This window comes from Dasypus novemcinctus, chromosome 3, assembly GCF_030445035.2.
Source record: "Dasypus novemcinctus isolate mDasNov1 chromosome 3, mDasNov1.1.hap2, whole genome shotgun sequence".
Lineage (NCBI taxonomy): Eukaryota > Metazoa > Chordata > Mammalia > Cingulata > Dasypodidae > Dasypus > Dasypus novemcinctus.
Window position 1 is genome coordinate 133124201 of NC_080675.1, and position 14345 is coordinate 133138545.

At 38.7% G+C, this 14345-nt stretch overlaps 1 protein-coding gene across 6 annotated transcripts in view; it reads left to right on the top strand.

The window, feature by feature from the left end:
- Positions 1-14345, top strand: part of FAM81A (family with sequence similarity 81 member A) — a 75361-nt gene that overhangs the window by 52971 nt on the left and 8045 nt on the right. For all 6 annotated transcript variants that reach the window (XM_004452865.3, XM_071214224.1, XM_012523075.2 and 3 more), the window contains 3 exons: positions 6595-6724; positions 8715-8821; positions 13699-13834. In XM_004452865.3, coding sequence (XP_004452922.1) covers positions 6595-6724; positions 8715-8821; positions 13699-13834 — 373 coding nt within the window. The remainder of the gene's footprint in view (positions 1-6594; positions 6725-8714; positions 8822-13698; positions 13835-14345) is intronic.

Here is a 14345-nt window from a genome sequence, read left to right on the forward strand (position 1 = left end):
AGGGGTGCTGAGGGGTGCTGATGCAAAGTACCAGAAATCTGTTGGCTTTTATAAGAGGTATTTATTTACAGGTAAAAGCTTACAGTTACAAGGTCCTAAAGAGTCCAACCCAAGGTACCATAAGAGGTCCTTCCTTACCCAAGTTTGTTGCCCATATTTGCAAGGGTTCAGTCGTTCTCTTCCTCTTAAGGCTCTGTGGGCCCAGCTTCTTCCAATCTCAGCTGTAGGCTGGAGGTCTCATTTCTTTTGGCGCTCAGTGGCTCTGTTCTTTTCATGCGGTCAGCAAAAACTCTCAGGCAAATGCATCATCTCTCTTCCCCAGGACCACAGGATCAAAGTTTTCTCCACGTCCGTGTCTGTGACATTCTCTCTCTTCCTCTGTTTATCTCTTTCTGTGCTCTCCTTGAGTGAGTGTCCTTATATAGCCCACCAAGACATCAGAGACTCAACTCGGAGTCGCCCTAATGGTGTAGTCAAATAAAAGCCCTAATCATAATTTAATCAAAGACATCTCAGCTGTATCTAATACAATCAAAGGGTATCAACCCAGAGGAACAGATTAGTTTACAAACACAATCTCTTTTGGGGGCTCATAAATAATCTCCAAGTGCTACAACCACCTTCAAGTTACTAAGAATAACATGAACAACCCAGTATAACAGTGGGCAAGACACATGAGTAAGAATTTTACCATATGGCCAAAGAACATATGAAGAGATTCAACATCATTTGTTGATCAGGAAAATGAAAATAAAAAACACAAGATTTTTTTTTCCCCCACTCAGTTGATTTGGCATCTAAAACATCTGAAAATACCCAGTATCTAAGGATCTCTTACGCATTGCTGGTGGGAGTATAAGTTAGTGGAACCACCTTAGAAAGTCATCTGATATTACCTTCTCATGTTGAGCACTCACACACTCCTACCCAAGAGAAGTTATTGCACCCTTTTCACAGGAGGCATGTACAAGTGTGAGGATGTTCAGAGTGTACCGTTCACAATGACAAAAATTGGAATTAACCCAAAGTTTGCCCATCAGTGGGAGTATGGGCAAATAAATTGTAACAAAGAATAAAATATTCTGTAGTCAAAATGAGCAACCACAATGACACATAACAATATGGGTGAATATGACTTAAATTTAACTTTAAAAAATGCATTCAATAATGCAACACACACATACTTTGAAGAGAACCTGAGAAGTGGAATAGTATATATATATATATGTACATAAACATATATATATAATTATTTTAAAAGGAGAGCAAGGGAATGTGCACAGGATTTAAAATGCTTACTTTTGGTGGGAGAGGTTATTGACAGTAAATAATAAAGTGAGCCATGCATGGACTGATGATGGGAGTATGTCATGAAACAAGGGTTAAGGTAAATCCAATTCTGAGCAACTGAGATCCAAAATAATAATAATAATTTAATGACACATTCAGCAAAACAGGAACGTGGAGTGCTCTGAGAGTATACAGTTGTCATACCTAATCCACTCTGGGGGCTCTAGGGAGGTTTCCTTAAGGAAGTAACGTGTGTGCTTAGCTCTGAGGGATGAATAGTAACTGATCAAAGAATCTGGAAAGAACATTCCAGGCAGAGAGAGCACCATGGGTCGAGGCCTTGAACTGGGAAGAAGTAAGGTAATTTCAGAGCCCTGGGATATAGTGGGCATGGCTGGATGCAGAGAGAAAAAGAGGCTGAAATATGTGAGATGAGGCTAAACAGGTAGGTGGATGGAGATCAACTCTTTCTGGGCATTTTTAATTTTAAAAAATTTTTTTAAAGATTTATTTTTATTTATTTATTCCCCCCACCTCATTGTTTATCACTATCACTCTGTGTCCATTCGCTGTGTACTCTCTGTGTCTGCTTGTCTTATCTGTAGGAAGCACTGGGAACCGAACATGGGACCTCCCATGTGGGAGAGAGGGACTCAGTTGCTTGAGCCACCTCAGCTCCCTGCTTTGTTGTGTCTCTCATTGTCTTTCCTCTTTGTGTCTCCTTGTTGTGTTATCTTGTTGTGTCAGCTCTCTGTCTTGTCTCTGTCTTGCTCTCAGTTCACTGGGAACTGAACCTGGGACCTCCTATGTGGTAGGCAGGAGCGCAATTACTTGAGCCACATCCGTTTCCCTCTTTCTGGGCATTTTTTATGTTTTGTTTTTGTTTTAGTCTTCTTTCTGGGCATTTTAAAGCATTTCAGTCTTTACCCTACAGCAACAGGAAGTTATTCAAGAGATTTATATAAAATTTATACAGAGGTTTATTTATTTATTTCCCTTGTGCTTTATTTCCATGGAGTTAATATCTAGATTGAAATGAATGTATGTTTTAAGACTTTGGGTATATACTGTCAAGTTGCCTTCTAGTAAATTTGTAAAATTTATATACACATTAGCGGTGTATGATATATCCTGATTCCACAAACCCTCCCCAACATTGGACATTAACATTAAAAAAGATTTCCAATATCAAATAATGGCATAATTCGTGCTTTAATTTGTGTATATTTTATTGTTATGAAAATTGAGCTTTTTTCATATGCATATAGACAGTTTGTCAGATTGGATTTTTAAAATGTTCTGAGTCAATGTTTTAGAAAAATTTCATCTTAATGCATTTTTTTCTGCTACTCAAAAAGGATTGTAGCATTTTAACAAAATGACTGAGCTGAACAAGTCTTTCAACTTAGAGAACACATGAGTCAATACTGAGTAAGAAAAAAAAATACTGAGTAAGGACTTTGAAGAAGTTTGGAATATTAATTGAGCTGGTTGCTTATTTTCTTTAGCATCAACTACAACTTAAATTTACCAACAATTTTATCAATTTACTTACCATTGTTTCTTGCATCCCACTCCTTTCCTCTGGGTACTCCTTTCTTCTTTCTGAAGTATATTCTTTAGTGGGAGAAAATGAAAAGCAAATGGGCGATGTCTCATTTGGCCAAAAGATGCCAATGCAAAGTACCACAGATCTGTTGGCTTTATAAAGGGGATTTATTTGGGGTAAAAGCTTACAGTTCTAAGGCCGCAAAAAGTGCAGACTGAGGCACTATCAGCAATGCTTTCTCACCAAAGTCAGCTACTGTTAATCCTGGCATGTTGCCACGTGGTGAAGCAAGATGGCCACCGACCTCTGCTCAGGTTTCAGCCTTCCCCTCCAGGCTCACTGCTTCCTATTGAGCCTCATGGGCCCAGCCTCTTGAGGCTTTGCGCTTAAGTGATCCTGTAGTCTTCTCTCTCCTGGCAGAGGGCTTGTTTCTTTCCAGGCCTCCTATATCAGTCTCAGCTGTTCTGGTCTCTTCCCAAATTCAGCTGTAAGCTATCAGGCAAATGGCTTCTCTCCCTAGGGCCTCAGCTGTTAGAGCCTTTTCACATGGCAGGATCAAAAATTGCAGCGCTGCAGAGCCAGCGCTGTTCAGTGGTTTGAGTACCTGGTTCGCACATATGAGGTCCCGGGTCCAATCCCTGTTGCCTCCTTAAAAAAAAAATACAGAGCTCTCCCTCCCCTTGTCTAAATGTCTGTTTATATCAGACCCAGCAAGGGGACAGGGAGTCAACCTGAGTCTAATAAAAAGCCCTATAGCAATCTTAAGTATTCTAATCTAAGGCCCCTCAGTTGAATTTAATTCAGTCAAAGGGTATGACACTCAGAGAAATAGATTTGTTTACAAACATAATCTTTCTCTTTTTGGGATTTATAAAATAATCTCAACCTGCCATAGAAAGTTGAGATAGAGCAAAGCAGTAGGCTGCTGGGGCTCTATATCTGAGAACAGATGGATGTAAGAGGGAGTTTCCATTCCCATAGAGCAACAGGGGCAAGAATTAGCTTCATTCATGGCAAAAGACAGGTGCCAGGGTACTTGGCTCCACCAATTATGGAAAAAAGCTGAAAAGAACCCCCATGGAAGCCTGGGACAAATGAATTAAAAATAAATATGTTTTAAGAAAATCAAAGATAGATTAATATCCATAGATATTAGAACTCTAAATTATTAAACAAAAGAGGCAAAAATGAAAGAACAGGTGGATACGAGAAAAAATTAGAAATCCTGGAAATAAACCACATAGTCATCTTAATACACCCAGCAAGCTCTATACTATATGTGGTTGAAAATAGATTCAGTGAATTTGAAGGAAGTCACAAGGAGCTCCCCCAAATTGCAAGAATGCTTACCTTGAATGACCTAACTTTCATGACACTGACCGTATCCCATGTCTCTAGCTCTGGCTTCCTTGTTCTCCAGCCTCACTTCTGTTTCATGAGCGGCCTGGGCAGAGACCATAGGTCACGTCATATTCCATAAAATTGTAATACATTCTTTGTACTTGGCTCTTAGTTAGAACATGTTGTTTGTATAATCATTTTTTTCTGATTATAAAGCTCATAAACATATTGTAGAAAGTTATACAATTTAGAAAAGAATGAATAAGAAAGTGAAAATCACACATGATCCAGAGATAGTTGGTTAATAATTGGTATGCTTCCTTGTAAAATTTTAATGACTATATACATCAGGGTTTGATCTGGAAAATGGAAATCATTCTAAGTAGAAAGGGATTTAATATAGGAAATCAGAAGCTTGCAAAACCATTGGCAGATATGGGGGAGCAAAGGTGAAGGAAAACTGCTACTGCCTTTCAGGAAAATAGGAAGCAAAAGAATCACAGAAAGGAGCCCTGGGTGATTTTAGCTGCCTATAGGACTGAACTAAGTGATTTATAAGAGCATGCTGGAAGTGGCTGCACACCTCACATCTGCAGTCTGCACATGTGTCTACCCACTGCTGCCGGGGGAGAGTAAGGGCTTCTAATCTGAATCAGAAAGCTGCTGGCAAGGAGGTCTGTTTAGTTTCTGGGCTTTAGCGCCTATTATACAGACAGAAGCTTGGGCTGGTAGGGATGGTACACCCATACATAATCTCCTCTTCATATTCAGACCTCCAAACAGTAACAGTAACAACATTGGGCAGCTGTCCCTTGTGCAGGTGAAGATACACATCTTTTTCCCCATCAGTTATTGCTTCCATCTCTGGGTGATGTTTATTCCTTTTCTGTTAAGTCACAAAAACCCCATTGATATCCTGGACCTTAAAGACTAAATTCATCAGTTTAATCACCATCAATAAACTAGAAGGAAAGAAAAAAATAGTTATTATATGAAAATAAATGCATACAAAATAAGGAAGAAAATATGCCTAGGGGCCTCATTTCTGTAGCTGGTCGTGGAGCCATAGTTGGTAACTGTGACTTCTTCATTCAGCTTCCCATTCCATGTTCCATCCTTCAATGAAAACCCCAGCTGTTGTGGTTATATACCTAGTGGGTCCTGCTGCCATGGCCATTTAGTACAAGTTGGCCATTTGAGCAACAACTGGGGTGGTTGGGAAAAGGTGATTGATATCCAGTGAATGTATCAACTTGTTCACAATTATTGGGAGCAACCTCCTTAGTAGATACTCTTTGGTGAACATTCATAAGGAGCACAGATACTTGCTGCCAATTCTATTTGATCCATTTGTATACGTTTTCCCTTGTCACCAATCTGCCAATATTTTTTTCCAAGTCTCTGGCCATTAGCCACCTCCTATGAATGTTGGGCCATCTCTTTGAGGCAAAACAAACCCCCAGATATATTGTTTGAAATTCTGCCAACTTTGAGTGTTTTCCAGCCTTAATGTCCTTTAGGGTTACCACTGAGTGGACCTATAAGCTTCAGTAGTCTTCTTCCAGATGGTGGGACCATCTGTAAACCAGGCCTGACTTTTTCTTGCTTAGTCCACTGGTCACTGAGAACTCCTCTAGAGGCCGCGTGAGTGGGTTGAAAGAGAGCTGGCACAACAATAGGAGTAAATGCCATGGCATTCTGGGCTCATGCAACTTACTTGTGCCTTTAGAACCTGCTCAAACCTGACCTATATGCCCCCCTTCCTTGAAGAGGGAGTGCTGCTGCCTATGCCTATGATGGACTGCTCCAGGTTGCATGGCCTCTTAACGTTTTGTGTTTAGGCATTCAATCTCTACTACAGCCCAATAGCAGCCAGCAGCTACTTCTTGAAGGAGCAGGGCTTATTGCTGTAAATTCCAAGGGTCTCTTCTTTGACTTTCCTGTTAGGGCTTGAGACAGGTTCCATACCCAACTTATTTGCCGCAGATACTTTGAGCACCATCACACCTTCCCTTGCTCTGGGCCTCGCCCAAAGCATGCAGCTCTCCAGGTTATTTAGTAAAAGGTTTGGAGTAGTGCTTTCAGTTGGTACCAAATAGCAAGAGACCACATCCTGTGCATATATATGCTTTATGTATTTGGGTTCACACTTACACAGTTTTATACCCATGGGCACTGAAACGCCTTTGCTGCTTGGTGGAGTCCATCTCCGGTCTTATTAAGCACCATCCCTGTGGTTTAACTTAATAACCATAATGAAGGCAGCTCTCTGAATTCATTCGAACCTCTGTCAAAAAGGATGATTGATAGCACAGTTTCTTTTCTTGGGATCATGCATTTTATAGTTGGTAAGAAAGCTTTGGTGCATGTTGCTAAACTTTAATGGGAGTGACCATTGGCGTTTGTCTGGACAGATGTGATGCCAGCATAGCCAGACTCTCTGCGGAACACAAAACAACCTATGAGGGGCTTCAGCACTTGAACAAAGAGCAGCAAGCTGCCAAACTCATCCTGGAAACGAAAATCAAAGACGCAGAGGGACAGGTATGACTTGAGTCAGGTAGCCTTTTTAAAATGGGTAATTTGTTCTTAGCTAAGAATAACATGGTGTTAATTATTTCTTACAGTAGAAACTAGCTGGGCACCCAGCATGGGTTTATGCAAATCCTAAGCATTGCCTTTCTTTACTTCTTCTTTCCTTCTATTTTACTGCAGTGGCCCTGCAGTGGCAACCAAACCCCCACGATTTTTTGGTACAAGCTCTGATTTTAAATATTGTTTTTCCTTATTCTTAAAGCAATTAACATATTGTAGAAATTCTGAATTATATCTCTAAAACTACCTCTTGCATACTTAAGTGGTGAAACATTCTTTTATATGCCATTCATCCCAATTTTTTGGTTCGGGAAATAGTTACTGTTTTTACCAGGAGTCATTTTATGCTTTCTCATCACATGTCTTTATGTGAGACAAAGTTAGGACAAGTTAGAGTGTAGGTTAGGTAGTTTATTTTGAAGTATTCTACCTTGAATTCCACAGGTTAATTTCACAAATCAAAACCCTTGGCATTTTATAACTTTCTTTCTGACCACCTAGAAGTTTCCCTTTGCCATAATAGTGCCTGTTTTTCAGGACTTTTCCCCACAGTATCTACACAATTTGCTCTTCCTGATTTAAAGAAAAACTGGTCCACTAAAGTAGGGACATTTGATCATCTAATTGGATTAAAATTATTTATATCCTAACTACTCCCAATAGGAACCTGAAGCTACTTATATAAAAACACAGATATAAAACCATGTTTAAAAAAAGAGAATAAAATGATATGTAATAAATTAAAAAAAAAAGAATGAGTGAGAAGAAATAAATAAAAGATAAAAAAGAAAAAAAAAACCAACAACGATGAGGACAGAGCTATTACCTCAAAAAATATAGGAAAATGTGACTTTGAGCTTACTGATAGCCAAGACAGGTAGAATGCATATAGAAATCCATCAAAAAAGACATACTTTTCCTTTGTTCTGGATCTGATAAATACTTATTCCGTAAGTCTTAAAGTATGAAACATTGCCAACAGCATAATGTTTGTAAAAAATGCAGGCATTTCACACAAGACTAATGTTCATTTTAAATTTCAGTAAAAAGACAAAGGAAATGGTGGAGAAAGCAGCTGGAAGCATGTAGTCCACAAATTATGTTTTCTGGTGACTTGATTTGATATGAAGAGAAACCTGGGATCTTAATGGATTTTATAAGTGATAAGAATCCCCATATTCTAAACTAGCATCCACATTGATGGTAGAAATTCCGAGATGAAAAATGACTTTATTACATGCCAGATGGTGGAAGCAGTGGACATAGGCAGGAGCTGGACTTGATTATTGGAGAACTGCAGCATTAAGTACTTAGAGACTTAGGAATATTTTGGCAGTGCTACAGGTCTTAATTTTTTTTTCCCAAACAAAAATTCTCACATATTTATTACTGAACCAACTTATTTATGCTGAAGCATAAGAACAAAGAGAAAACCAATGTTTTCCCCCAATAAAATAAGTCCAACTATTCAGAAAGGGTGTTGTTTTCAACTTCATATAGCAAGATGTTAGTGAACTTGATACAGCATAAACATGTGCCATCACATGTGCAATTCCTAACAGACCCAGCTTGGTTCTTCTCCAATGTCTTCTCTTTGAGTTATGCCTGATTTTATTGCCACTTTTCATTCAAATCCATTGAGGAATGGAACAATTCAGTTTTTGGTCTTGGCCAGGAATCACTTGATTCTAAAAGTCTAATGAGAAGACATGGTGAAGCTGGAAGTCAAATGCACACACAGCGATGGACAAAGAAAGAGAAATCTGGTCTTGATTTTGAAGGGTGTTTGTGAAAGAAAATGGTGGTGGCAAGATGAGGCAAAATCCTAATTGAATTTACTATGTTAGTTTGAATCTATAATACCATTGACTAGAATATAGCTTACTGAATTACATCTTGAAAGCTTAGATATGATTTATAAGCAAGGTTTCTTTTCCAGATTTCTCAGCTTTTGAACAGGGTGGATTTGTCAATATCAGAGCAAAGCACCAAACTGAAGATGTCCCACAGAGATAGTAACCATCAGCTTCAGCTTTTGGATACTAAGTAAGTAATCAATTTATTAAAAAAAAATTGGTTGAAGTTCTTTATGAGCTTATGCAATACTACAATTTTTTTTTCCCTCTTGGTTTTTATTTATTGCACAAAGTGAAAACAACAATGGAAATTGAGAAGTTTCCATGTAGCAGGTTGCCATTTACTGTCATGTTGTTTTTAGTGGTTGGGTCTTGTGATGGTTTGAAACTGTATGTACCCTAGAAAAGCATGTTCTTAAAATTAATTCATTTTTGAGACTACTTCAATTGAGGTGTGACCTCATTCAGGATGGATCTCTTGCTGGAGTCTTTTATAAATTGGATGACTACAAAGAGAGAGAAAGTATGGAAGCAAGAAGCTGAAATCAACAAAATCCAGAAGAGAAGGGAGAGAACAGCAGATGCTGCCATTTGCCTTGCCATGTGACAGAGGAACAAGGATCTCAGGCAGCCAATCTTCAGGAAGAAAACATCATCTCGATGATACTTGATTTGACTGTAATTACACTGCAATTTATTATATTGTCCCATTTTGTTATTGTGAAACTTTAAGTTTGCACTTGTCCACAGTGAAACTCATCTGCTACTTTTCTGCTTAACCACAAAGCTGGGACACATTTTCCTTTCATGAATTTGCATGAGTTTGGCATTTTCCTGCCAAGAAGAGCCAGGAGTGACTGTATATGTATATGTATATGTATATGTGTATATGTATTTGTGTATATATGTATATGTGTATATGTATGTATATGTATGTATATATGTTTAGCTTAATATGTTTTTAAAATATTACTTCAGTTTCGAACTTTGTTAGAGGCTTGTGGAAAGTTCAAATCATTCTTCTGGCTCTTACATCTCATCACCTCCATATTTAATGCCATTTCAGGGTTGTTGCCAATTAATCAGGAATTCTCTAATGAAAATCATGTCTCCTTTCCTTTAATTCTCTGTATTTATATAATTATTGAGTTAGGTTACCATTTCTCATAGATTCTGTAGGCTTGTCATAAATACAGAAAGATCTCTTCAATACTTGTCCTTCTATCACACAAGAAAATAAACACCTTAATATTTTTTCTTTTGTGAATTATTCCCTTATGAGATATTCCTTAGAGAAAGATGACTAGATCGATAGACATGACCATCTTTTTTTTCTTCCTATAGTTTTAAGCATAGACACAATGGGCCAGTCACAGAGTACAGAAGACAAAGTTGGGGCCTATGTGAGGTAGAAAGTCAGATTGGAGACCTGAAAGATGACACCACGATTGGATGAACTCCACAAGGAGATCATAAGAAAACTTATCTGTCCAAATCTTGTCTCTGGGTGGAGGGATAAAAATATTCCTTGAGAATTCACGGCCATATTCCAGTTCTCATATGAATGTAGAGCTAGAATTCACATTACCCAAGTGTCCTGGGAAAAAAAAATCACAGTAGATAATTTATCTTAGAATAATCCTGGTTTGGTCATGCTCTGAGGTGCTTGGCAGAAACAAATACAAACCCTCAGTCTTTAAGTCTTCCCACAAATAAAGTTCAAAGGAACATGAATGTACAATAAAAATTTGCAAAACACACAAGGAAACAAGCCACATAAGTGATAGAGTCAGGAATTCGGAATAGAAATTATTGGATAAAGTATGTATAAATATATATGTGTGTGCATGTACTAGATATATGTTTGTATATTTTGAAAGTATGACTGTAGAATAGGAGATTGTCAAATATGACCAGGCAGAATTGAAAAAGAACCAAAGGGAACTTTGAGAAAAATATGGTAACTAAAAATAGAAGTTGTAGATGAATTAAATAACAGATTGTATACAGCTGAAGAGAGGACTAGTAAAATGAGAGAGAGCTGAAGAAATTACCCAGATTGTAGTAGAAAGATTAAGATTAAAATATGAAAGATTAAGAACTATAAAAGTGTGGTAGTCAGAATAATGCCCCCTCCTCAACAGTAGCCATACCCTCATCCCTGGAATCAGTTACTATGTCATGTTACCTGACAAAAGGGACAGCAGATGTGATTACGGTTACTGACCTTGAGATGGGAAGTGTATCCTGGATTGTCTGTGTAGGCCCAGTCTAATCACATGGGCCCTTAAAAGTGGAGAACCTTTCCTGGGTGAGGTCAGGGAGGTGAGGCAGAAGAGGGAGACAGAGGAGAAACTCAAAGCATGAGGATGACTCAACTGGTCATTGCTTACGTTGAAGATGGAGGAAGGGGCCACCAGCTAAGGAATGCAGGCAGCTTTTGGAAGCTGAGAATAGCCTTTGGGCCAACAGCCACAGGGAAACAGATGGAGGAAGGGGCCACCAGCCAAGGAACGCAGGCGGCTTTTTGAAGCTGAGAATAGCCTTTGGGCCAACAGCCACAAGGAGAGATAATGGCAAAGAGTTTTCAGAACTGATGAAAGACAAACCAAGATTTAGGAAACCCAACATATTCCAGTAGAAGAAATTTAAAAAATGAGGTCTAGCTATATCAGGGTTAAACTTCAGAAAGCCACACACAGAAAGATGATCTTAAAGAGAAATTACACCAGTGCTGATTTCTCAACAGCATTGATGGAGGCTGGAAGGAGGTGGCCTAATACCTTCAAATGCTGAGAAAGAATAATTGTCAACCCAGAATTGTATATCCAATGACAAAAATATATTTCAGATAAACAAAATCTGAGAGTTTACCAATAGACCTTCATAATGTGAAAAAAAGGATGATGAGCAAAGAATATGTTAAACATTAGGCAAATGTAAACCAACAATACTAAAATATAATTTATGGGGCATAAAAACATTTTAGGACTATAATATTGGTCAATAATAATGTATAAGTTAGGAAGGAGGTTTCTAAAAGTGTTCTAAGGAAATTTTCAGGAGCAAGGTACAGATATCGAATAACTTTACACTTAGTTAAATTAAATGGGATATTAAAATTTCTATTCTAAAAGAATAGAATTAAGAGTGTATAACTTCAAGATGATGGAAAAAACCCAAAGGACAAAAATTCACATATGATATATACAAGTGTGGGCAAGGATGTGGAGAATAGGAATTTCTTATATACTGATAAAAGTGTAAAAGTTGTAAAACTACTTTGGAAAATAATTTGGTATTTTTCTAATAAAGTTGGCTGTGTGCATACTCTAGAGAAACTACTGCGTATGTGAACAAGGAGCTATATATCAGTGTTTTTGAAACAGAGTTGTTCTTAATAGGAAAGATAGAAAAAATGCCAATCAGCAGAAAGAGAATAGATAAATTGTGGTGTATTCATAAAGTAGAATATTATTTAACAGTGAAAATGAATTAGCTATAGCTATACACATCAGCTATACACCAGGTTTGATCCCTGGGGCCTCCAGGTGAAAATGAAGAAGCGAAAGCATGCCCACGTGGTCAGCCAGTGCCCACGTGAGTGCCCGCATGGCGAGCCATTGTCCGCGCAGCAAGCCGAATGCCCACGCAGTGAGCCAGTACTGGGGCAAGTGAGTCATGCAGCAAGATGATGATGGAACAAAAGAGAGGTGAAGGGGAGAGTCAAGGAGAAGCACAGTAGAGACGGAGAACTGAAGTGGCACAATTGACAGGGAACCTCTCTCCATATCAGAGGTCCCCAGGATTGAATCCTGGTGAATCCTAGAGGAGACAAAAGGAGAAGAGAAGACAAAAAGAGAAATGGATACAGAAGATCACACAACGAATGGACATGGACAGCAAGAACAGCAGGGCGGGACGAGGGGAAGGGGAGAAATAAATAAATCTTTTTAAAAAATTCAGGTTAATGGCTACTTCTGGGAAGGAAGTGTGTGATTGGGGAGCAGTCTTGGGACTTTCTGACAGTGGCAATGTCTGTGTTTTAACCTGGCTGGTGGATACATAATTGTTTTGGGTAGGGGGCAGCTTCCATACTGTGGCTCTGAAGGTGAGTGGTGAGCGGTCCAGAGCAGATTTCTCAGTGCAGTTTCTCAGGTTGCTTCATTCCTTGCCATTTCTAAGCCAGCTGCAACTAGGAGAGAGTCAAGGTGATAAACTTTGCGTTTAAGGGTGTGAACAGAAAGTTGCTTGTATTCCACGTCCCATTGCCCAGCTTTGTCCTGTGGCCATCCTTAGCCTCAGTGGAGGCTGGGAAATTAGTCTCCGCCTGGGCAGCTGTGTACCCATTTAACACTTTCCTAACAGGAAAGAGGAGGAGAACAGATGTCACAGGACAACTCATGGTTCTACTGTAATAGGTGCTCATCTTCTTATCCTTTCAATTGCATCTTTATCTCACATATATTTTCATGCTTGTAATAAATTTTACAATAAAAATAAGCAAAAAAATAAGCCTCTGTGGACTGTTATTTTAAGGTGTTTGGAAAGAGAGGACTGGAAGGAATGGAGGATTGAGGGAGAGTTTTAAAAATTTTTTCCTTCAATTTTGTTTCAGTTTAAACATAGGAAATATCTCTATAGGGCAAGAGCAAATTGGGGAACATTAGAGAGAAAAGGTGCCAGGCCCCAGTCCTGGGACTAGACGGGACCAGGAGGAAGAGGGAAGCCTCTAAGGGGAGCAGAGAAGCTGTGTCCTCTGAGCTAAAAAGGTTCGCCCTGGCATGGCTCTCAGCCTCGGGTGTCACTCCGGGGGCTGTACTGTCAGCCTCTGGCATTGGAAGCCTCACCATCAGGTGCTTTTCTGTGGTATCTTCCCTCCTGCTCTCTCCCTCACCCCCGGCTTAGTGCTAAGTGCAGTTCTACAAAAAGGTAAGCACTGAATTCTGATTGAGCTGAGTTTACTGCTGACGTATTGGTCAGAGATCCAGTAGTGGAAGATTGAGGTTGTTTGAAGTCATTAAAAATTTTTTTTAAACTTCTGACTTGCTAATTTTCTTTTTCTAGATTTAAAGGTACTGTTGAGGAACTCAGTAACCAGATTTTATCTGCACGGAATTGGTTGCAACAGGAACAAGAACGGATAGAAAAAGATCTTTTACAGAAAATTGATCAGCTTTCCCTGGTTGTTAAGGAAAACAGTGTAGGTATTGATGTTTAGCAATAAAATAGTAATGTTACACAGCAGGGCCTACAGTTTTTGAATAATACCTAGTGAGTTCATCATTGATTTATTTAGCGCCACATAAAGCTCTTCAATTGTTTCTTGCCTTGGAATCCATTTCCGTGGTTGATATTGATTCTTTGTATTCTTTATAAAGAAATAGAAGCACCTTGACTTGTTTTGGTTAATAAAGTCTAGGTAGACAGATAATTTCAATAATTTCAGCCAAGACAAATTTAAGTCAAGACCTTAATGATCCAAATTGTCAGCCTACATTTATAATTAAAACTAACAGTTACAAACTTTATCCTAGTTCATTTTATTTTTCTTTTTTTTTTTCTTTTTTTTTTTTTATTGACTTTGTAATAATATTACATTAAAAATATATATGTGAGGTCCCATTCAACCCCACCCCCCCCACCCCCCCCTCTCCCCCCCCAACAACACTCGTTCCCATCATCATGACACATCCATTGGATTTGGTAAGTAC